General features: G+C 41.8%; 1 protein-coding gene across 2 annotated transcripts; it reads left to right on the forward strand.

Annotated features, from left to right (window-relative positions):
• Positions 1-3211: 3211 nt before the first annotated feature.
• zgc:113279 (NF-kappa-B inhibitor zeta) lies at positions 3212-24439 on the forward strand. Of its 2 annotated transcripts, XM_014213782.2 has the most exons (11): positions 3296-3464; positions 3549-3777; positions 4994-5115; positions 5225-5249; positions 5792-5838; positions 5972-6876; positions 8412-8517; positions 18324-18470; positions 18739-18799; positions 20481-20644; positions 21635-24439. In XM_014213782.2, exons 2-11 carry the CDS (start codon positions 3558-3560, stop codon positions 21650-21652), a joined length of 1815 nt encoding a protein of 604 aa, XP_014069257.1. In that variant the 5' UTR covers positions 3296-3464; positions 3549-3557; the 3' UTR covers positions 21653-24439. The 2 variants fall into 2 exon arrangements, with proteins under 2 accessions (XP_045580459.1, XP_014069257.1); XM_045724503.1 differs by having other exon boundaries at positions 3212-3777.
• Positions 24440-25091: the final 652 nt, after the last annotated feature.

The raw sequence follows: 25091 nt of genomic DNA on the forward strand, positions 1-25091 counted from the left end.
CTGTGTAATGATCATGCTGTTTAATCAGCTTCTTGATATTCCACACATGTCAACTGGATGGATTATCTGGGCAAAGGAGAAATGCTCACTAAAAGGGATGTAACAAATTTGTGCACAAAATTTGAGAGAAATAAGCTTTTTGTGCATATGGAAATTACTGGGATCTTTTATTTCAGCTCATGAAACATGGGACCAAGACTTTAGATGTTGCGTTTATATTTTCGTCCAGTGTAGTTTCAGTGCAATACTGTGTAGGCCTAGAAATAATGTGTTCAATACAGCTTGGCTGTCTGGAAAGAGAACAGTTGGACGAAGAAATAATATCCTAAATGTGACACACCAACCGCTTCTTATGCATAATAAAAGTATATCTTGACATGGCTATAGGGATATAGGCTATTAGTTTCCAAATAAAAATGAAAAAATGTCAATAAGAGAAAAGAGAGTAAAGTATGGTAGGCCTAGTGCAAGTTCGAAAGTGAGGGACAAGGTAGACCAGTACTTCTTGTAAGGCTGTAGGGGTTTTTCTTGTGGGTTATGAATGTTGAGTTTGTCAAAGATCCTCTCCGAGACCTCTCAATGCACCCGAGGGAAGCAACAACCTATTTTAACGAGTCCTAGCTGCCTTTATGTTACCTCCATCCAGTCACTCTCAACTAGTGGAGATTTTAGCATGTAAATCTTGGTGGGGCAACAACAACAAAAAAGAAAGTAGGATGCATGCCAGCAAAGCCACTACACAACACTAAACAATACATTAATTGCACTATAACGGTGACAAACGGTGCCCACAAACATAAAGCTGTCCCAACATCTTACCACTGCTATACCTGGCTATCAGCGGAGCCTTGTCTGGCAGGGAAACAGTTCATTCAGCCTCATTTACTGCCTTTTAAAAAAACATATCTGACATGGCTGACTTGCTTAAACAAATGTGGTTTATAATGACAATAGAGATGTACAAACTACGGCATAAGGGGATGACAAGCGGATAAGAGGCAATCCGTAAATTCGATTAAGACAATAAGCGAGCTAGGACGGACGGAATCAATATAACTATTTGTTTAGCACTTTGAAATGTACAGCGACAGAATTCATGACGTGGCAGGTTTTTGTGTGTTAAGTGTTGTGTTGGTGATTGGACTCCCAATTGAAGGCAGGTGTGTTGAGTTGCCTTTGATTGGGAGTCCTGTATAGTAGTGTGTGTTTTTCTTTGGGGTTGTGGGTAGTTGTTTTTGCACTGCGTTTTGTGAGCCTGCAAAACTGTTCCTGTTGTCGTGAGTACTGGTTATTGTTTTCCCTGTGGATGCTTTTTGTGTTTTTTCATTAAAAGAATATGAGTATCCACATACCCGCTGCGATTTGGTCTATTCAACACAGCTACACCTGTGACAGAACTACCCACCACCAAAGGACCAAGCAGCGGACGAACGAGGAGGAAGGATGGACGTGGGCAGAGATAAGGATGAGCGTTTCCAGGGCTATGGAAGAGTTTAGTAAACTCGAGAGGCAGCCCCAAGATTTTTTTTTTGGGGGGGGCACAAGGGCTGTTTTACGGGGCGAGAAGGGAGCCCCAGGCCAGCTCCCCGTACCCTGTTTAGGCTGAAACAGACTGGACAGGTCCCGTGCTTTGGGGTTGGGGCTGTGGTGAGGCCTGGGATTTTCAGGCCGGTAGGCACAGTACCAGCGCCCCACATGTGCCAGGGCGAAGTAAGCATCGAGCCTGAAGGGGTGATGCCAACCCTGCGCTCAAGACCGCCAGTACGCCTCTACGGTCCGGTGTTTCCCGCTATACGCACTAGCATGGAGGTGCGTGTCTCCAGGCTGGCACGTCCAGTACCAGCCCCACGCATCAGGCGTATAGTGCGTCAGCCCAGCCTCGCCAGTCGGGAGTCGCCAGGGCTGCCCGCCAGTCGGGAGTCGCCAGGGCTGCCCGCCAGTCGGGAGTCGCCAGGGCTGCCCGCCAGTCGGGAGTCGCCAGGGCTGCCCGCCAGTCGGGAGTCGCATTCCGGGCATTCCGGGGTCTGCACCTTGAGGGGGGGGGTAAAAGTTCAACATTGGAAAAGAAGCCCTTAATCACAGATTTGGGACCACACAGCCACTGTCACTGATTCCTTCCAAACCACTTATTATTGAATTTGCGATTTCCAACTTGTTGTGTAATGTTTATGTCCAATGGCCGATGAGCACAATACGTTTTATCTATAATTTCTCTTCATTATTTCTCTTCATATGACAAGGATTAAAGAGGATTTGCCAGTAGACTGTCGACTTGATTCATGATAACTGCTAGCTAAGATTTTGAAAGTATGATGTTGACATGATCAGTCCAATCAAAAGATACTGTACATATAATGTGATTTGACGTCATTTTATCTGTGGCCAATGACCTTGAGCCTTCTTGGATGGGCACTTCTATGGCAGTACCCAAAGGGCTATAGAATTTTTTAGGTCTACCCTTAGGCTTGGCGGTGACATGGTGTCCCCATGAGTGACAGAACACGGAGCCAATCACGGCGCAACGTATTTTCTGCTGGCTTGCCCCACCACCACAGAAAGCACTAAGTTAGGCTGAAACACCTGCATTTTGGTGCTGTCTTACTCAAGAAAAAAAAAAGAGACAATGTTTGTATGCTGCTTTATTAACTCAAATATTGATATATTTTTTTTTTTACATTGTTTGCAAACTGATATGTGACACGTATTAATACCAAAATAACATGTTTTTATATTTTTAAAAAATGCCAAAAATGTGGAGCTCAAAACAGGTGAGCCTCTGCCCCACCTGCCCTGAATGACAGGTCGCCACTGCTCTAAACCTTTAATTTAAGCAATAAGGAAAGGGAAAGGAAATGGAAAGGGGGATACCTCGTCAGCTGTACAACTGAATGCATTCAACTGAAATGTTTCTTCCACATTTAAACCAACCTCTCTACAATAAGCCCGAGGGGGTGTGGTATATGGCCAATATACCACGACTAAGGTCTCCGTGATATATTGGCCATATATCACAAACTCCGGAGGTGCCTTATTGCTATTATAAACTGGTTACCAATGTAATCAGAGCAGTAAACCCATGGTATTTGGTCTGATATACCACGGCTTTCAGCCAATCAGCATTCAGGGCTCGAACCAACCAGTATAGAAAGTTATATAAATGTGTTGTTTTACAGGGTCAGTCATAGTAGTAAGCTGCCCAAGGAGTAAATTACAGTTAAGTGCCTTGCTCAAGGGCACATCGACAGATGTTGTCACGTGGTTTATTCAAACCAGGGACTTTTCGGTTAATAGCCCAAAGCTTTAACTGCTAGCTACCTGCCGCCCACTGACCTGAAAAACAGGTGTTAAGAGAAATTTAGAATTCGCTCCACCAGGTGCTTCGTGTAGGGCAGACTACCGCCCCACTGACGGATTTCAGACAAAACAGACCTTGAACGCTGGTATTTACACTCTATGACTCCCAGGTAAACAGTCTGTTTGTTTCAATATCTTGAGAGTTCTCCGTTTGATTTTGTTTCCAACTAATACATTACCCCACTGCTGCAAAGGTGAGCGAGATGCGTGGGCGATATAAAAGTAAGGAGAACGCGGGCAGTGAATGCATCCATGCTTTTGAGGGGAAATGGGACATTGGAAACGGGCTGTTTGGGAGTTACGACTCACCTATGCCTGGAGTACCTGCCAGCTGCTCGGAGGGGCCAAATTCCCCAAATGGAGGTATCCTGACAAGTTTGGACGACGGGAATGGGCCTTCGACAATGAATTCTTCTTTGACAGGTCAACACAATTTAGTGAATGCCTTCCTTGTATAATCAAACGTCATATCTCACCAAATATAATAATTTAAGAAGTAGACATGCATAAATGTTTTATATCACAACCTTACTGAAAATGAGAATGACCACTTCAATGCGTCAACTTGTGTTGAGTAGTCTACATTCGACTAAAAGGTCGAATGTAGACCTTTTATCCCAACCTGGTCTCAGAGCATGTGTATTATTCTGTACGAAATCCAAGACAGTCCATTTAGTATGATATGTTACGTTTCGTATGGTATGTATTCATTTGTGGATTTAATTTATGAATTACAATTTGTATGATATGTTTGCAAATTTCCTAAACTTACAAAATGTAAGAATTACAATACGTACAATATGTTACGAATTTGCAAGACACATGATGTGTTACGAATTCCAATTTGTTGTGGTTAATGCTAATGTTTGCTAGCTGGCAATGGGTTAGGATTAAGATTAGGAGTTCGTTTTTTAAAATGTTTATTTAAACTTTATTTAACTAGGCAAGTCAGTTAAGAACAAATTCTTATTTACAATGACGCCTAGGAACAGTGGGTTGCCTTGTTCAGGGGCAGAACAACATATTTTTACCTTGTCAGCTCGGGGATTCGATCTAGCAACCTGTCGGTTACTGGCCTAACGCTCTAACCACTAGGCTACCTGCCACCCCCATTAGCTAAAAGGTTTATGGTTCGGGTTAGGGGAAGGGCTAGCTTACATGCAAAGTATCTAAAAAAAGTAGTAAGTATTTGAAAAGTTGCTAATTACCTAAAATGCTAAAGTTGTCAGTGAGGAGACTCGAACATGCAACCTTTGGGTTGCTAGTTGCCTGTCTTATGTAACCAATTTGATTATCGCCGAAAAAAGTTGACTATGTTACGTGTAGTCTGAGAGCAGGCTGCACATCCAGGTATAATGCTTTATAACTTGTTATAAGCATGTCTGAGCCTTTATATTGTCTTACAACAAGCAAGGCTCATACTGTTGGTTGTTCATATACTGTACTGTGCAATCTATATGGTTCATACAGTACATGTGATACATATTTGTAAATTATATTAAGTCATATTTTAGGCCTTACTTTTTGGAGTGAGTGATACATTTTAGGATAATATGATCATCAGATATCATGTTTCTTTTTAGCCTGTCTGAATTCACAAATAAATTGCATTCTGTTGCAACATGGTTTTATTCATCAGGTCCAAAGCGCTCCAACTATGACGGTGAGAAAAGGTACCTGGGAGTCAGGGTCAAAATGCCTGTGAGAGACATGCTTAATAAGATTCGCATTGCGAAGGGAATGGCCCCAAAAAATATCCAGGTATGACATACTGTATATTCACTGTGGCTAAATTGCTTGGAAGATAATTTCCACATTCCCCAGTCAGATGTTTTGACATATTCAGTTTATCCTTTACATCTTTCTACAGGGCAACTGCGGCAAGGCATTGAAAGGTTAGAAAAAACTCCTAAATTCTACTACGCTTGTGTTCTTGGCCTATAACCAAGATTTAACACTTCTGGCAGTCTCCTCAAAAGTGTGTCTTGTTCTGCTCCGGAATTAGGGTTGTTTACCTTCTGCAAACATTAAGAGTCATAAAGTGCTTGGTATTGGGTGAGGCTGATCACACGCTGTTCACATTTATAAAATGTAGTCAAGACACTCCTTAAAGCCTATGGATATAATGCATAATGATGTACACATCAATTATTAGTAAGACATGCACATATTTTATATCTTAGTATTGTTTCATAATAATACAGTATATCACAGCCATTTTGAAAAATAGACTTGTAGGATACTGATTTCTAACAATACAAGTTAAAACGTGTTACTGAATTTCATCATTACAATATGAACATAAATAACACAAACTGTCACAACAACAATTATGTACTATTACACAAGCATTTATGTTGTGGGTAAGGGCATGCAACAGCAAAGATACTGTCAACTTCATGAAACCTGCTATCAAAATTCCTTATATTCTTCACAGGAGAGAAGAAACGGGTAAATACCAATAGAGATCGCAGAAGTAGCAAGGTGAGTGATTTACAGTACATTATATGAATAAGCCTACATGTCTTTTCACATTTCACCAGGTGTACCTTGCTCTAACGTGGACGGCTCAGCACTCAACACTGCATACTTATTATGTGTGCCCACTGTGTTTCAGAGAAAACAACCTACAAAGAGCCTGGAGGAACTCGCCATAATAGTGGAGGTATTGGAGGAGGATCTCAAAGCCAGCAAGCCATACAGCCAGTCTAACACGTCTGAGTCACCTGATTACAGCCCAGAGCCCAATGTGCAACCATGGAATAGTCCAGAGCAACTCCAGCATAGCCACTCAATGAAGTTCAGTCAGGAAAACAAGATGCCACAACAAGCCACAAACTACTGTATGTCAGAGCTCAAGCTATCCCGCTCTGCAGACAATCACAAGACTAGTGTTCCTCCGCTGAACTCCCAAGGACGGTGTATCAACGACGAATCCGACAATATGATGCCCAGTCCAGATTCATATATGACTTACTCCCCCAGCAGCACCAGTGAATGTCAAGTGCCATCTCCCCAATATTCGGTCTTTGCTAGCCCCCTGTCCTCCAGCTATGAGTTAGGTCAGGATGGAGGTAGTGACTACCAGGATAGCTTTAGCCCCCAGTGCCAGGATAGCTTTAGCCCCCAGTGCCAGGATAGCTTTAGCCCCCAGTGCCAGGATAGCTTTAGCCCCCAGTGCCAGGATAGCTTTAGCCCCCAGTGCCAGGATAGCTTTAGCCCCCAGTGCCAGGATAGCTTTAGCCCCCAGTGCCAGGATAGCTTTAGCCCCCAGTGCCAGGATAGCTTTAGCCCCCAGTGCCAGGATAGCTTTAACCCCCAGTGCCAGGATAGCTTTAGCCCCCAGTGCCAGGATAGCTTTAACCCCCAGTGCCAGGATAGCTTTAGCCCACATTGGCTCAGCTACATGTGCCAGAATTGGAACAGCACAGCATACTTCTGGAACCAGCTCCAGAGGGAGGAGCGATTACTGACGGGGGTCTCTGATACAGAGGTTCTGGCCACAGACAGGAACGGAAGGACGTAAGTTGGAATCACAATTTATATTTGACCCTTTTCGTATTAATGAGCCTTGCTGAGCTGTAGCCTGGTCTTGTTAGGCATCCACCAGAGGTTGGAACAGTGCTGGAAACTAGCACAGTGTGGTTCAGGTCAGCACAATAGTGTGAAAAGGGTACATGTGTCTGATACTGTATCAGTGCTTGCAGACAGTGCTAGTACATTGCAGTTACACCAACTGTTGATTTTAAATTGGATACCCCGGGAGGCTATAGCAGTATAATAGCTAGAATGTTATGGAGTTTCAGACAGAAATGTGAGATGGTATCGCTCAGTTTGTCATTAAAGGAAATGTACAGAGCCTGTATTTGACAGTATGGTGAATGGATGCTTTGTAGTAATTTAAGGAGATATTTGTTGTCCTAAGATAAACAGTAACCTGTTACAGACATATTAGTTTTCCTACAATAATTCACAAACACCAAATTATTCCAAGACATACTGAGGGTATCTATCTAATAGGCAGCAGTTAAGTGTTAGTGTCGTTACGTTCCCCAGCAAGAAAACCAAAAATTGTCACTCAAACAGAAGGGGGAACTAACAAAGAGTCACCGACGAATAGGTGGGGTTTTAGGAGGGGTTCTGAAAGACACTCATGTGGGTGTCCACTGAAAGGTGACTAGCAACAACTGGAACCTAAAAGACACCCACCATGAGACCCACTAAATTTGCCCAAGAAGAGGCAAAAAGAAAAACCCACACCAAACTTAAAGACAGGAAGCAAACCAAAAAGTGGAACAAAACAAAAACATGGAAGATCAGATAAAGGATTGTTTGTCTAGAAATCAAATAGGGAAAGCCAACAAAAGGTGTTAACCTGCCACATCTCTCAAGAAAATTGGAGCACTGGGCCAGCCACTCTTAAATATTACCTGGAACAGCACCGGTGAAACACCTTCTGACTAAGGAGATGGACAAGCCAGCACAGTGTAACACATACGGACTAACGAGGTGACACCAATCGATGTGCCCCACGTGCTAACGTCCAACCTCAAAATATAAATGGAAAAGCCTGTAACAGTGTTCTGAAGAAATTTCCTCATACAGTACTATATCATCATGACTCATGGGGCGTTGTCTGGAATTGCACAAAAAGTAAACAATGACTGAAAATCCATGACCAATGTTGATATAGGAGGACGATAGACAAATAATTGTTTGAATGGCTGATTTTAGTGACAAACACAGCAAGGGGTATCTATCTAATATTAATTTTGCTGTGAAATTTAATGTTCTTGATATAATTGATAATGACAAATTTTTATTATTACTTTCAAGCTACCACTGATTCGAATCAGGCTCACATGAATTATTATTGGCCAGCCACAGTACAAAACAAAATTCCCACATTGTTGATGTACGATTGACATGCTGCTATGTATCATCCAGTACATTCATGTTTAAAATGCACTTTAATGCATTAATGTTGTTAACCATTCAAACTCACAGTGACATTTATGTGAGTACACTATAAATATGTTTATTGCTTCTTTCTTTAGAGCTCTCCACAGAGTTGTGGGTCAAGGCAAGAGGGCCCTGGGATATGCGATTGCCAAAAGGATGGCAGCTCTGAACAGGCTGGATGTCAAAGACTCAGAGGGAAAGGTAAATCAAATGAAAAATATAGCATGACTTAAATTGTTTTCTGGTTGTTCAGATTCATTCAGACGTTCAGATAACTTTGAAGCAACTGTTTACTACTGCTGAGTGATTACCGTAATTTCCGGACTATTGAGCGCACATGAAGAAAAGCCGCACCCACTGAATTTTTTTTAATTATTATTTTGAACATAAATAAGCCGCACATGTCTATAAGCCGCAGGTGCCTACCGGTACATTGAAACAAATTAACTTTACACAGGCTTTAACGAAACACGGCTTGTAACAAAAAAATTATAATTAGCAGTAAGCTTTAGTTGTCTTTTTGCACTGAGTCAATTCCTAACGCTGCTCTTTCCAACGTCTTATCATCGACTCATTAAGACCAAGCTCCCGTGCAGCAGCTCTATTTCCTTTTCCAACAGCCAGATCAATCGCCTTCAACTTGAAAGCTGCATCATATGCATTTCTCTGTGTCTTTGCCATGATGAGGGTGACAAAATGACTACCGTAATCAGAATGATGGGAAGTTTGAGAGCGCTCGATTTAATCTAAACAGTAAACCAAAAAGTTGTTTGACCTTAACCCGTTCGGCAATTTCATTGGTCTAATGAAAGCTTCATGCCGCCAAAAAACTGAGCACGTCACAGAATGTGAAAGCGGGAAAAATCCATATATTAGCCGCGTCATTGTTTAAGCCGCGAGGTTCAAAGCGTGGGAAAAAAGTTGCGGCTTATAGTCCCGGAAATTACGGTAGTGCTTTTTGAGGTTGGTTCAGTTTATTCTGTAATACAGAATAAAATAATTAATAAAAGTCCCATTATGGTAGTGACTGCCAATTTACTGCTTATCACTTATTAACCATCATTTATTCACATTACTTTAATAAAATATTTGTTTTATTTGGTGACTTTGTTATTTAATTTCATCTCTATAGAGCTGCTGCCTATGCTGTCTGACAAAATCACTTTTTTAGTAGTTTTTCAACGTAAATAAGGCATACTTTTATGACCGGTGAATACCAACTATCATTCGCTTAGGTAATGTATTTTCAGCTAGAGATGCAGTGCATTCGGAAAGTATTCAGACCCCTTGATTCAATCTACAGACTATACCCCATAATGACAAAGCTGGACAAAGATTGTTTCTTTAGTGAGTCAGACGTGAAGGATATAATGTTGCTCCCAGACAAGGCCCAAATCCCCGTCATTCACATGAAGAAAAGAAGGAAATACTGGGGGCGCAGCTCAGCGCGCCTTGTGAGAATTTATCGGCCTGTTGGTAACCCGCCTCTACCATCCGATCTATTAGCCAACGTGCAATCACTGGAGAATAAACTGGATGAGCTCCGTTCGAGACTATTCTACCAAAAACAGTAATATCTTATGTTTCACCGAGTCGTGGGTTTTCCAAGCATTGGCAGGACAGAACAGCTACGTCCGGTAAGACGATGGTGGGGGTGTGTGTATATTTGTCAATAACAGCTGGTGCGCAATGTCTAATATTAAGGTAGTCTCGAGGTATTGCTTGCTTGAGGTAGAGTACCTCATGATAAGCTGAAGACCACACTATCTACCAAGAGTTTTCATCTATATTTTTCATAGCCGTCTATTTACCACCACAAACCGACGCTGGCACTAAGACTGCACTCAACGAGCTGTATAAGGCCATAAGCAAACAAGAGAATGCTCATCCAGAAGCGGCGATCCTAGTGGCAGGGGACTTTAATGCAGGCAAACTTAAATCCGTTTTACCTCATTTCTACCAGCATGTCACATTAGCAACCAGAGGGAAAAAAAACTCTAGACCACCTTTACTCCACACACAGAGATGTGTACAAAGCTCTCCCTCCATTTAGAAAAATCTGACCATAATTATATCCTCCTGATTCCTGCTTACAAGCAAAAACTAAAAGCAGGAAGTACCAGTGACTCCCTCAATACGGAAGTGGTAAGATGACGCGGATGCTACGCTACAGGACTGTTTTGCTGGCACAGACGGGAAAATGTTCCGGGATTCATCCAATGGCATTGAGAAGTATACCACCTCAGTCAGCGGCTTCTTCAATAAGTGCATCGATGATGTGGTCCCCACAGTGACTGTACGTACATACCCCAACCAGAAGCAATGGATTACAGGTAACATCTGCACCGAGCTAAAAGCTAGAGCTTCCGCTTTCAAGGAGCGGGACACTAATCCGGACGCTTTTAAGAACTCCCGCTATGCCCTCAGACAAACCATCAAAAAAGTGTCAATACAGGACTAATATTGAATCCTACTACACAGGATCTGACGCTCATCGGATGTGGCAGGGCTTGCAAACTATTACGGACTACAAAGGGAAACCTAGCCGCGAGCAGCCCAGTGACGCGAGCCTACCAGACGGGCTAAATGCCTTTTATGCTCGCTTCGAGGCAAGCAACACTGAAGCATGCATGAGATCACGTTCTCCGTAGCCAATGTGAGCAAGACCTTACCTGGACGTGTACTCAGAGCATGCGCGGACCAACTGGAACCACCCGTAGCACTCACGTCAGTAGCCATGAAGTGCTTTGAAAGGCTGGTCACGGCTCACATCAACACCATCATCCCGGAAACCCTAGACCCACTCCAATTCGCCTACTATCCCAACAGATCAACAGATTATGCAATCTCAATCACATTACACACAAAAGGACTGCTGTTCACTGACTACAGCTCAGCGTTCAACACCATAATGCCCACAAAGCTAGTCACTAAGCTAAGGACCCTGGGACTAAACACTTTCCTCTGCAACTGGATCCTGGACTTCCTGACAGGCCGCCCAAAGGTGGTAAGGGTAGGCAACAATACATCTGCCACGCTGATCCTCAACACGGGGGTCCCTCAGGAGTGCGTGCTTAGCCCCCTCCTGTACTCCCAGTTCACCCACGACTGTGTGGCCAAGCACGACTCCAACACCATCATTAAGTTTGCTGACGGCACAACGGTGGTAGGCCTGATCACTGACAACGATGAGATAGCCTATAGGGAGGTCAGAGACCTAGCAGTGTAGTGTCAGGACAACAAACTCTCCCTCAATGTGAGCAAGACAAAGGAGATGATTGTGGACTAGAGGAAAAGGAGGGCCGAACATGCCCCCATTCACACCGACGGGGCTGTAGTGGAGCTGGTCGAGAGTTTCAAGTTCCTTGGTGTCCACACCACCAACAAACTATCATGGTCCAAACACACCAAGAAAGTCATAAAGAGGGCACGACAACGCCTTTTCCCCCTCAGGAGACTGAAAAGATTTGACATGGATCCCCAGATCCTCAAAAGGTTCTACAGCTGCACCATCGAGAGCATCCTGACTGGTTGCATCACCACCTGGTATGACAACTGCTCAGCATCCGGCCGTAAGGCACTACAGAGGGTAGTGCGTACAGCCTAGTACATCACTGGGGCCAAGTGTCTTGCCATCCAGGACCTATATACTAGGCGGTGTCAGAGGAAGGCCCAAAATATTGTCAAAGACTCCAGTCACCCAAATCATAGACTGCTCTCTCTGCTACCGCACGGCAAGCGGTACCGGAACGCCAATTCTAGGTCCAAAAGCCTCCTTAACAGCTTCTACACTCAAGCCATAAGACTGCTGAACAATGAATCAAATCGCCACCCGGACTATTTGCTTAGCCCCCCACCCCCTCCCCCCTTTGTTTTTACACTGCTGCTATTTGCTGTTTAATATCTATACATAGTCATTTTACCCCTACCTACATGTACAAATTACCGACTGTTATTTTATTGTTACTTATTATTATTATTTTTAATTTAGTTTATTTTGTAAATATTTTCTTAACTGCATTGTTGCTTAAGGGCTTGTAAGTATTTCACGGTAAGGTCTAGACCTGGTGTATTTGGCGCATGTGACAAATAACATTTGATTTGAAGGACATTCAGAAACTTGTCCTGAAGCCACCCCTGTGTTGTCTTGGCTGTGTGCTTAAGGTCGTTGTCCTATTTGAAGGTGAACCTTCAAACCGCGATCACTGCCTCATTGCCTGCATCTGTAATGGGTCTGCGGTCAAACGACCACCCCTCATCACTGTCAAACACTCCCTAAAACACTTCTGCGAACAGGCCTTTCTAATTGACCTGGCCGGGGTATCCTGGAATGACATTGACCTCATCCCGACAGTAGAGGATGCCTGGTTATTCTTTAAAAGTGCCTTCCTCACCATCTTAATAAATAAGCATGCTCCATTCAAAAAATGTTGAACTAGGAATAGATATAGCCCTTGGTTCACTCCAGACCTGTCTGCCCTTGACCAATACAAAACATCTTGTGGCGTCCCTTTGTAGTCCGTGATATGCAACTTTTTATGGAAGTTAGGAACCAATATACACAGGCAGTTAGGAAAGCTAAGGCTAGCTTTTTCAAACAGAAATTTGCATCCTGTAGTACAAACTCAAAAAAGTTCTGGGACACTAAAGTCCATGGAGAATAAGAGCACCTCCTCCCAGCTGCCCACTGCTCTGAGGCTAGGTAACACTGTCACTACCGATAAATCCACAATAATTGAGAATTCAATAAGCATTTTTCTACGGCTGGCCATGCTTTCCACCTGGCTACCCCTACCCCGGTCAACAGCCCTGTGCTCCCCACAGCAACTTGCCCAAACCTCCCCCACTTCTCCTTCACCCAAATCCAGATAGCTGATGTTCTGAAAGAGCTGCAAAATCTGGACCCCTACAAATCAGACAATCTGGACCCTCTCTTTCTAAAATTATCTGCCAAAATTGTTGCAACCCCTATTACTAGCCTGCTCAACCTCTCTTTCGTATCGTCTGAGATTCCCATAGATTGGAAAGCTGCCGCGGTCATCCCCCTCTTCAAAGGGGGAGACACTCTAGACCCAAACTGCAACAGATCTATATCTATTCTACCCTGCCTTTCTAAGGTCTTTGAAAGCTAAGTTAACAAACAGATTACCGAACATTTCGAATCTCACCGTACCTTCTCCACTATGCAATCTGGTTTCAGAGCTGGTCATGGGTGCACCTCAGCCACGCTCAAGGTCCTAAACGATATCATGACCACCATCGATAAGAGACATTACTGTGTAGCCGTATTCATCGACCTGGCTAAGGCTTTCGACTCTGTCAATCACAACATTATTATTGGCAGACTCAACAGCCTTGGTTTCTCAAATGATTGCCTCGCTTGGTTCACCAACTACTTCTCCGATAGAGTTCAGTATGTCAAATCGGAGGGCCTGTTGTCCGGACCTCTGGCAGTCTCATGGGGGTGCCACAGGGTTCAATTCTCGGGCCATTCTCTTCTCTGTATATATCAATGATGTCGCTCTCGCTGCTGGTGATTCTTTGATCCACCTCTACGCAGACGACACCATTCTCTATACCTCTGGCCCCTCGTTGGACACTGTTAACTAACCTCCAGATGCACTTCAATGCCATACAACTCTCCTTCCGTGGCCTCCAACTGCTCTTAAATGCAAGTAAAACTAAATGCATGCTCTTCAACCGATCGCTGCCCGCACCTGCCTGCCCGTCCAGCGTCACTACTTTGGACGGTTCTGACCTAGAATATGTGGACAACTACAAATACCTAGGTGTCTGGTTAGACTGTAAACTCTTCTTCCAGACTCACATTAAACATCTCCAATCCAAAATTAAATCTAGAATTGGCTTCCTATTTCGCAACAAAGCATCCTTCACTTATGCTGCCAAACATACCCTTGTAAATCTGACCATCCTACCAATCCTCGACTTCGGAGATGTAATTTACAAATTAGCCTCCAATACCCTTCTCAATAAACTGGATGCAGTCTATCACAGTGCCATCCGTTTTGTCACCAAAGCCCCATATACTACCCACCACTGCGACCTGTATGATCTCGTTGGCTGGCCCTCGCTTCATACTCATTGCCAAACGCACTGGCTCCAGGTCATCTACAAGTCTCTGCTAGGTAAAGCCCCGCCTTCTCAGCTCACTGGTCACCATAGCAGCACCCACCCGCAGCACGTGCTCCAGCAGGTATATTTCACTGGTCACCCCCAAAGCCAATTCTTCCTTTGTCCGCCTCTCCTTCCAGTTCTCTGCTGCCAATGACTGGAACGAACTGCAAAAATCTCTGAAGCTGGAGACTCTTATCTCCCTCACTAGCTTTAAGCACCAGCTGTCAGAGCAGCTCACAGATCACTGCACCTGTACATAGCTCATCTGTAAATAGCCCATCCAATCTACCTCATCACCACACTGTATTTATTTATTTATCTTGCTCCTTTGCACCCCAGTATCTCAACTTGCACATTCATCTGTGCATCCTACCATTATAGTGTTTAATTGCTATATTGTAATTACTTTGCCACCATGGACTATTTATTGCCTTACCTCTCTTATCCTACCTCATTTGCACATGCTGTATATAGATTTTTCTTCTGTATTATTGATTGTATGTTTGTTTATTCCATGTGTAACTCTGTGTTGTATGTGTCGAACTGCTTTGCTTTATCTTGGCCAGGTCGCAGTTGCAAATGAGAACTTGTTCTCAACTAGCCTACCTGGTTAAATAAAGGTGAAATAAAAAATTAATTAAAAACCTTTGCCCCAGTCTGAGGTCCTGAGCGCTCTGGAGCAGGCTTTCATCAAGGATCTCTCTGTACTTTGCCCCCTTCATCTTTCCCTCGATCCTGACTAGTTTCCCAGTCCCTGCCGCTGAAAAACATCCCCACAGCATGATGCTGCCACCACCATGCTTCAGTGTAGGGACTCTGGAGTTCTGTCAGAGTGCCCATCGGGTTCTTGATCACCTCCCTGACCAAGGGCATTCTCCCCTGATTGTTCAGTTTGTCCGGGCAACCAGCTCTAGTAAGAGTCTTGGTGGTTTCAAACTTCGTCCATTTAAAAATGCTGTAGGCCACTGTGTTCTTGGGGACCTTTGCAAAAAAATCCAATAACCTGTTTACGCTTTGTCATTATGGAGTATTGTGTATAGATTGATGTGGATTTTTTTTCTTTAATCCATTTTAGAATAAGGCTGTAACAATAAAAAAATGTAAAAGGGAAGGGGTCGGAATGCATTGTACCTCTCTGTCCCTCTTGTGCGTTCTCTCTTCTTTCTGTCTGCTCCGAACAGTCCAGACAAGCTGGCGCTCTACATCTCACAGTTCGGGCTTGATCTGATTTTCTCTCTACAGAAACTGCACATCGAGCTAACAGAACAAAATGGAATTCAAATAATTGAACCGACGTCGGTCAATTAGTTGTTTATAAACTGAAAAATTACAGAAATGTAATCACTCAGCAATACTTATCGCCCAGCACTACTGTATGCAATCAGTGATCTAGCTCAAATAGCTTCAGCTACATCAGGATTGCTGTCCAATCAAAACATAAAACAGTCAAAGAGTTGATTACAGGATTGCCATGTTTGTAGTTTTCCGGGCCAAATTGAGCTACTTTGAAAACTATGTCGCGGGTGAAAATGTATTGGTTGCAAGTCGCTGCTGCTGACTATCAGGCAGTGAGCGGGTTGTTACTGAGTGAGTGAATGGTGGGGAGGGCTAGAGGGGTGTGGGTGCGTTGAGAGCACTAAAGTGCTGCAGCTGAGTCAAGGAGCCAGAGCAGAATTTAGGTAGGTAGACTAGATTATGTCACGTTCGTTGTAAAGATGGGACCAAGGTGCAGCGGGAATGTGAATACTCATCTTCTTTATTAAGATGAAAAACCAAAACAAACACTAAAACAAAACAACGACGAGAAACCAGTCCTGTGAGACATACAGCTACACATGGAACAACTACCCACAAAAAACCATGAAAAAACACCCCTACTAAATAGGACCTTCAATTAGAGGCAACAAGAAACAGCTGCCTCCAATTGAAGGTCAAACCAATAAACTAAGCATAGAAATAGATAAACTAGACACAGACATAGACTAACATAGAACATTGCCCAACAAACCCCGAAACACATAAAACAAATACCCTCTGCCACGTCCTGACCAAACTACAATAACAAATAACCTCTTTACTGGTCAGGACGTGACAGATTAGTCATTATGGAGACCCCCTTTTTCCATGGAACAGATTAACGTGCTAGAACTGATATTAGGGTGACCAAGCAGTGGTAAATGACTGTAGGTGAGAGATGAGAACTCTCTTGGTAGATAGTGTCGTCTACAGCTTATCATGAGATATTCTACCTCAGGCGAGCAATACCTCAAGACTTCTTTAATATTAGACATCGCGCACCAACAGTTATTGACAAGTAGACACACACCCCCACCCCTCGTCAGACATAGCTTCTCTGTCCTGCCGATACACGGAGAAGCCAGCCAGCTCTATAATATCAGTGTCGTCGTTCAGCCACGTCTCGGTGAAACATAAGTTATTACAGTTTTTAATATCCAGTTGGTAGGATAGTCTTAATCGTAGATCGTCCAGTTTGTTTTCCAATGATTGCACATTGGCCAATAATAGCAAGGGTAATTGTGGTTTGCCTACTCGTTGGCGAATTCTTAAAAGGCACCCCGCCCTCCCTTTTCTCCATCTTTTCTTCACGCTGATGACAGGGATTTGGGCCTTGTCTCGACAAAGCAGTATATCATTTGCGTCGTACTCAATAAAGAAAAAAATCTTTGTCCAGGTCGAGGTGAGTAATCGCTGTTCTGATGTACAGAAGCTCTTTTTGGACTTAAGAGATAGTAGCAGCAACATTATGTACAAAATGAGTTAAACAAAGTTAAAAAAAATTGCACAGTTGTTTAGGAGCCCTTAAAACAGCAGCCACCCCCTTCGGCGCATTATATATTAACCAGTTTATAATAGCAATAAGGCTCCTCAGGGGTTTTTGATATATGGCCAATATACCATGGTTAAGAACAGTCCAAAGAACAGCCCTTAGCCTTGCTATATTGGCCATATACCACACCTCCTAGGGCCTTTAATCATAGCAGTCAAAACAATTTAAATCGACATCCGTTGATGAAAAATGATCTGTTGTCACGAGTGTCGTAGAGTGTAGGGTTTAGACCAAAACGCAGCGGGAAAATGTATACTCATCTTCTTTTATTAAAGGACAAAGAAGGAAAAACCAAAAACGTATACAAAAACACAACGACAAAGAACAGGCCAGTAAGGCACAAAGCTATACACGGCAACAATCTCCCACAAAATCTCATGAAAAACAAACTCCTAATTATATGACCTTCAATCAGAGGCAACGATAACCAGCTGCCTCCAATTGAAGGTCCAACCCCAATACCAAAACATAGAAATACAAACACCTAGAAAGAACATAGAAAAACTAACATAGAACAATAACCAAAACCCTGGACTAATAAATCAAATACCCCTCTACATAAACAACCACCCCGAACCATATAAACCAAATACCCCCTCGACATGAACACATAAACAAACACACCCTGAACCACATAAAACAAATACCCCCTGCCACGTCCTGACCAAACTGTAAGAACAAATAACCCCTTTACTGGTCAGGACGTGACATCTGTAGAGTTTAATAAGGGTGATTTATTTTCTCTTGCAACAATCTTAACATTCTTAAACTTGCAAGAATTATTATTTTGATGGAAAAACACATTTTGCTTCTTAGCCTAAAAATTACGTAGATATTCCATCTTAATTCGCTCAATAACGTTATGGAAAAAGGGTTTTATGGATAAATGTGGCAACTCCTCTATTGCTGAAAGAAATGGGCTCATTTTCAGGCCTTGTGGGCGGGTTTTCTGAGGTCTTTGGTTTAAAATGTTTAGCTCAACCTGGCAACGCTGGTTGATTAAGCCCCTGACTTCTGTTCCCAGACTGCACTTCACCTGGCTGCCCAGAAGAACCAACACCTGATGGTGGCTGATCTGATTCACCTTGGTGCATGTGTGAACGAGAAGGACAGGAGTGGAAAGACATGCCTGCACCTCAGTGTTGAGAATGGATACATTCGAGTTCTGGAGGTAAATACAGCCATCTGACCTGTAATACTGACAGGCCAAACCTGTTCTGTGAGCTGAGCTCTTCAAAGGTTAGCTTCAAATAGTATTTGAAGTATTTTTAGGAGGTACTTTAAAATTCATTTTAACGTGCTACCCTGTCATTATGATTCATGCAAGCCTACTGCATCACCTTCACATCCCAGTTTGGTTAGTTCCCTCAATGAAATTGATACCCTGAACCTCAGCAAGATCTTATGTTGTCTAATGGCATACATATTTCTTCTTTTAGGTTCTGAAAAATATGATGAAAGAAGGGATTTATGTAGATGTCGAAGCTACAGATAATTATGGTATGTTCGGCTTTCTTGTTCTAATTGCCTATTCAGAGCCTTCCGTTTAAAAAAAAAATCTTAATGTAAGTCTTATATTTAAAGCTGCAATATGTAACTTTTTGGGTGAGTTATAGATCTGTCATTCTCATTGAAAGCAAGTCTAAGAAATGGTTGATCTGTTCTATGTGCGCTATTTCTGTGCTTCCCGTTCTTAAGTTTAGTTTTTGCATCTTTTACTTTCGGTTTTGTACACCTGCTTCAAACAGCTGAAAAGACAATATTTTGAGTTTGAGAAGATATTTCAGAGGTTTAGATGGTACAATTGCTTGTTTTGTTATATAAAGTAAAATTAGGCAAACTATTAGAATTTTAGCAACCACGGAAAGGCGGAGCGATTTATGCATATTGGACCTTTAAAGGGATAGTTCCTCCAAAATGAAAGTTTGTCATATGATTCAGACCTCAAAAGGACTCAAACGTCAAGATGAATCCACATCCCACGGCATTAGTTGTGCAGATTGAGCTATATGCCTCAACCACAAATGAATGGAAAAGATAAGTACAGAATAAAATCATGAAATGATAGTCTTTATATTTTCCATTCATTTGGGACTGAGGCATATAGCTGGATCTACAAAATGTCCTGGAATATGGACTTATCTTAACAAAAGACCATTTGAAGTATGAAAACATTTAGTTTAGAATGAACTGTCCCTTTAGGAATGCTCATTTAATATACTACCTGAGGGGTCAACAAGGAACAGTAATGCTAGCCTATTCAGCTGGTTATATTCATATCAAAGAAGTTGATGATTTTAGATTTACAGTATATACAGTGCTTTCAGAAAGTATTCAACCCCTTTGACTTATTACATATTTTGTCACCCATCTACACCCAATACCCCGTAATGACAAGGTGAAAAGAGGTTTTTAGAATGTTTTTCTAATGAGTCAGTACATGTTAGAATGACCTTGGCAGCGATTATAGCTGTTAGTCTTTCTCTGTAAGTCTCTTAAGAGCTTTGCACACCTGGATTGTACAATATATATGCCCAATGTTCTTTTCAAAATTCTTAAAACTCTGTCAAATTGGATGTTGATTTTCAAGTTTTGCCATAGATTTTCAAGCAGATTTAAATCAAAACTGTAACTCGGCCACTCAGGAGCATTCACTGTCTCTGAAATCCCTGAGCGGTTTCCTTCTACTCCGGCAACAGAGTTAGGAAGGACGCCTGTGTCTTTGTAGTGACTGGGTGTATTGATACACCATCCAAAGTGTAATTAATAACTTCAATGTCTGCGTTTGTTTATTTTTACCCATCTACCAAAAGGTGCCATTCTTTGTGAGGTATTGCAAAACCTCCCTCAAGACATCTGAGCTTTTAATTTGTAAATAATTAGTAAAAATTTCCCCAAATATTGTTCCACTTTGACATTATGGGGTATTGTGTGTAGGCCAGTCACAAACAATCTCAATTTAATACATTTGGAATTCAGTAAAATGTGGAAAAAGTCAAGTGGTGTGAATACGTTCTGAAGGCACTGTACATTGAAAAATCCATGACCACAATGTCATTGTCATAACCCATGTTTCGTTCAGTGATAAATTCCCCTTTGCCTTACATACTTTGATAGGTTTTGGGTGGTTGGTCTTATTCTACAATGCCTCATGTCTGTGCTTGGTGTGTATTGCGGTCAGGACTCAGTGTGTTTCAGTGTGCAGCAGTGGCTCTGAACGTCACCGTGCGAGAGCTGGAGAGAAGTGTGGCCCCTAGTCAGATGAGACTCCACACACTGCGCAAGGAGCAGATGATGGAGACACTGGGGTATCTGCTGCAAATGGGAAGCTACCATCACACTCTGGTCAGTGTCTCCCTATAATATAGGCGGCTAAAGTTTTCCATTTGGAAGTCATAATGTGTTTATTTAAGTTACTAAACTAAGAATGTGTTAAGTTTGAACGAATCCACACATATATACAGATATTGGAGTACTTAAATAACCATTCATGCTCTGTTTGCTTGGCAGAGTTAAGCCTTAAAGTGCAGGAGATTAAAATGCTGTCACCTACTCTCCCTCAGGATAATCAATCAAATGTATTTATTAAGCCCTTTTACATCAGCCGATGTCACAAAGTGCTATACAGAAACCCAGCCTAAAACCTTAAACAGCAAGCAATGCAGCAAGCAATGCAGATGGTGGCTAGGAAAAACTCCCTAGAAAGGCAGGAACCTAGGAAGAAACCTAGAGAGGAACCAGGCTCTGAGGGGTGACCAGTACTCTTCTGGCTGTGCCGGGTGGAGATTATAACAGTTCATGACCGCGATGTTCAAACATTCATAGATGACCAGCAGGGTCAAATAATAATAATCACAGTGGTTGTAGAGGGTGCAACAGGTCAGCACCTCAGGAGTAAATGTCAGTTGGCTTTTCATAGCCGATCATTCAGAGTTAGAGACGGCAGGTGCGGGGAGAATGTGGGGGGAGAATGCAAATAAAGTGGAAGCAAAATGGAGTCCTACAAGTTCATGCAAGGAGTGGTCTCCTGACCCAGTAACATGAGCTACTTCTTAACTTGTTCAGTATTTTTCATATGACTTCCAAGGGGGGTTGTAGACAAAAAGAGGCCTTATTTACAGTACTGTACATTTTAGTTTGTCTTTGTTTCACATTGTTTTATTGAACACACAAATGTAAATGTAATTTCTTGCTGTACTAAAATAATTGTGTTTTTGATGTATCAAAACAGTTTGATTTGATTACAGTTTGATTTAATAGAGTCCTCGATGAAATTAATAGTTTCCAAAATCTATTAGATTTATGGTTCTAATTTGGTGTTTATCTCTTTCTTAGGGGAACTACGTGACTTAGATGGTGTCCATCCACACAGCTGTTCCTTATGAAATTATGTGTGCATCTGCCAAGCAAGGCATGCCAGAGAACTGACAGTTAATGTTTCTGAGTTGTTACAAGCTTGAACTTGTCTTGGAGAAAGGCCAATGTGGTTTAGAAAGCCTTTAATTACCTATCTTTTTGTTACGTGGCTTTAAAGTGAGAGGCTTTCTTCAAGGCAAGGTACAAGTCTTATGTAAAGCATCCAAAGTTTTATGTAAGCTGAAACACAATTGTAAATTGAGTGTTTTTGTGGCTTGCGTTTAAGACTTTGGTTGCACATTAGCTGGTTTCTGTGAAACTTCCACTGTTTGTTACATTAAAGTAACAAAATGTTAATGCAAGTTAAGCTCAATGTTATTTGGTGAATGTGTTATTGGTGTTGTATGTAATACAACAAGGGAGTCAAATTCTTTCATACTTACGTCTTGGAGGGAAAGTGATAATGTTCAAAGCAGCGAGTTTGGCCGGAAAGTAGACACCAAGTCGCCAGCATGTTGTTACACGGTTGAAAACTTTATTGTGTGTGTGTGTGTGTGTGTGTGTGTGTGTGTGTGTGTGTGTGCGCGTGTGTGTATATTTTTCTTCTGTAATAAATATCAAGGTTATCAACAATATTCTTATATGTGTATAGGCCTATATGTTGAATGTACATTAAAGGTGCAATCCATAAGTTGGTCTCAGCTGATGGAGGGTCATTGCAAGTGCAAAACAAAAAAAGTAGGGGAACAGGCACATTAATTGGCTTAAATCAAACCACATTGTACTTTGTGGCATTTCCACAGGAGACAAAGAATTAGCATTTTACTGCTTTGTTATACATTTTTGTCTGGTGTCGCGTTATATTACCAAGATGGTCATCTCGTACTAGACACATTCAAGGCTTGTGGCAATGTATGTGGTTACAGGTTTTTGAAATTGTATTGAAGTGTCATTTAAAAATATATATATATATCTTAAAGACATTCACAAAATATGATTTACTTTGAACCCAAAAGGTTGCTCTTTATTTCGCACAGTAAGTCGGAATTGCTCTTTTTGTATTGATGACAGTACGTTCAGAGGGTGGTCATGTGAACTGGTCCACTGGTACAGGCATGAATGTCTGATCTTTGTTGTTGTTATGGTGGAGCTTGGGTGTTAACCCTGAATTCTTTGACTAAATCCTTTGGCATTTTATAATCCCATTGATATGCTGGCTGTATTTCGCATACTTTCCATACGACAGCATTTTATTAGTCCCTGAAAGAACCTAATTTCTTCACTTAAAAATATTTGGTGGTTTGCATGGCGTTGTTTTTGTAAATAATGGTTGTGATGTAGCTAGCTTCATTTCAGCTCAAACTATTTAAAGCTGTTTTTATGTGCACTTTTTTTTTATAGTTGTAATGGTATAGTTGTTAGTCATTTTTATTACACATATAGTTGTAATAGTTGTAATGGTGTAGTCATTTTATTTTTGACTTGCATTTTTGTCAAACTTTTATGGTAGGGCTAGTAGTAATTGTAGTGTTGTGTGGTTGCAGTAGCAATGTAGCTGTGGCTGCAACAGCAATCATAGGAGTTGTGGTAGAAGTAGTGAAAGATGTGGCGCAAAGAGAGTCGGAGCAGTACTGGCTGGGATAATACTTTTAGTAGGAGTTGTATGGCCTTGGAGTTCATAGCATTCATATGAAGTTCATGAAAACCCTTTATTTTTTTCTATTATGGTTTTGTTATTGTTATTGTTTCATACATGTAGCGCTTTAACAGGGGCTGAATTGGGACTATGTAAGTGGTGGAAATGTCCCTGATTTCTATGGAATATATTCAATTTCGACTCTATCCTGTCTACTAACATATGGTGATAGAGCTCAATAATCCCCAATTCAACCCCTGGCATGGATATACAGATGTAGGATCTTCATTTTAACCAGTTTGCTACAGCAGGAAAATAGTCCTGCATCAACAGGAAATGGGAATTATTATGTGGATTATAATTAATGGAAATGTATGAAGGGATACATTGTTAATAAGGAAACATTTCAAAGTATAAAGGACAAACTTCAGAATCCTTTTTAAACCTCAATACACTACACGATTTACTTTCCTGCATTGCAGGAAAGTTCTCCTGCAACAGGGTAAACAAATGAAGATCCTACACCTGTAAAGTAGCTATTTTATCCCACTATAAAGAGAACATTATCTGTATTCTGGTGTTTGGGATGTAATGTTTTATATGTATTTGTATACATTTGATCAATATAATGGAAACTTGTTTTTTTTAATGAGATGTATGCACAACTCAGACCTTTGGAATTGATTGGAGATTTTCAAACTAAAATAATCAAGAGAAACACACAGGTCTCAGGTTAGGATTCAGCTAACCTCGTCCCCAGGCTCCGGGTCAACAGAGAGAGAGCGGGCTGGGGATGAGATTAAGATTCAGTAACAATAGTCAGGCTAATATAGCCATCCATGTTCGTTATTTGTGTGCAATTCTAATTTAGACTGGTTGTCTTGAGGCTTTGTTGATCAACGAATAAGCTGAAAACTGATAGGAATGCAAGCAGCTATACATTTGTTTTAGTCTTGCGGGAGGAGGGTTGTTGAACAAATGATAGGCTGTCACTCACATCTTTGGGTTTAGTGATGCCTGAGTGTATAAGATGTTTCTGGTGGTGCACACTTCCTGAATGGCTACATAGCTGGTGCACAGCCCCTTATTAAGTTTATTCATGTATACCACTTTCCCATGACCTTTATTAAATATCAAAAGCAATTTTACCTGAGGGCCTTTGCCTTGTTTCAGTCTGATGATTACAGTGTTCCAACATGATCTCGCAAGCTTACATTTTCATTCACACAACCTGGTCTCAGCATTTCGTATTATTCTGTATGTAAATCCGAGACACTCCATTTAGTATGAAATGTTACGTTTCGTATGGCATGTATTAATATGTTTATCTCCGTCACCCATTTCGAATGACATGTTGCAAATTACAATTCGTATTATATGTTACAAATTTGCAAAACGTACAATACAAAACTAACAAGTGTCTCGGATTTACGTACAGAATAATATGAAATGCTCTGAGACTAGGTTGTAACCAGGTACCTTGACATTATTCACAATTCAGCTGACTGTAAGGCACTTAAACAGGTCCAGAATCACCTGTAGGTTTTGTCAGAGCATGTCGGGCTCCCGAGTGGCACAGCGGTCTAAGGCACTGCCTCTCAGTACCCCTCTCAGACCCCCTGTTTCAAATCCAGGCTGTATCACAACTGGCCGTGATTGGGAGTCCCATAGGGTGGCGCACAATTGGCCCAGCGTTGTCCGAGTTTGGCCGTTGCAGGCTGTCATTGTAAATAAGAATTTGTTCTTAACTGACTTGCCTAGTTAAATAAAGGTTAACTAAAACAAATGTCTGTACCAGAA

Source organism: Salmo salar, chromosome ssa09 (genome assembly GCF_905237065.1).
Source record: "Salmo salar chromosome ssa09, Ssal_v3.1, whole genome shotgun sequence".
NCBI lineage: Eukaryota > Metazoa > Chordata > Actinopteri > Salmoniformes > Salmonidae > Salmo > Salmo salar.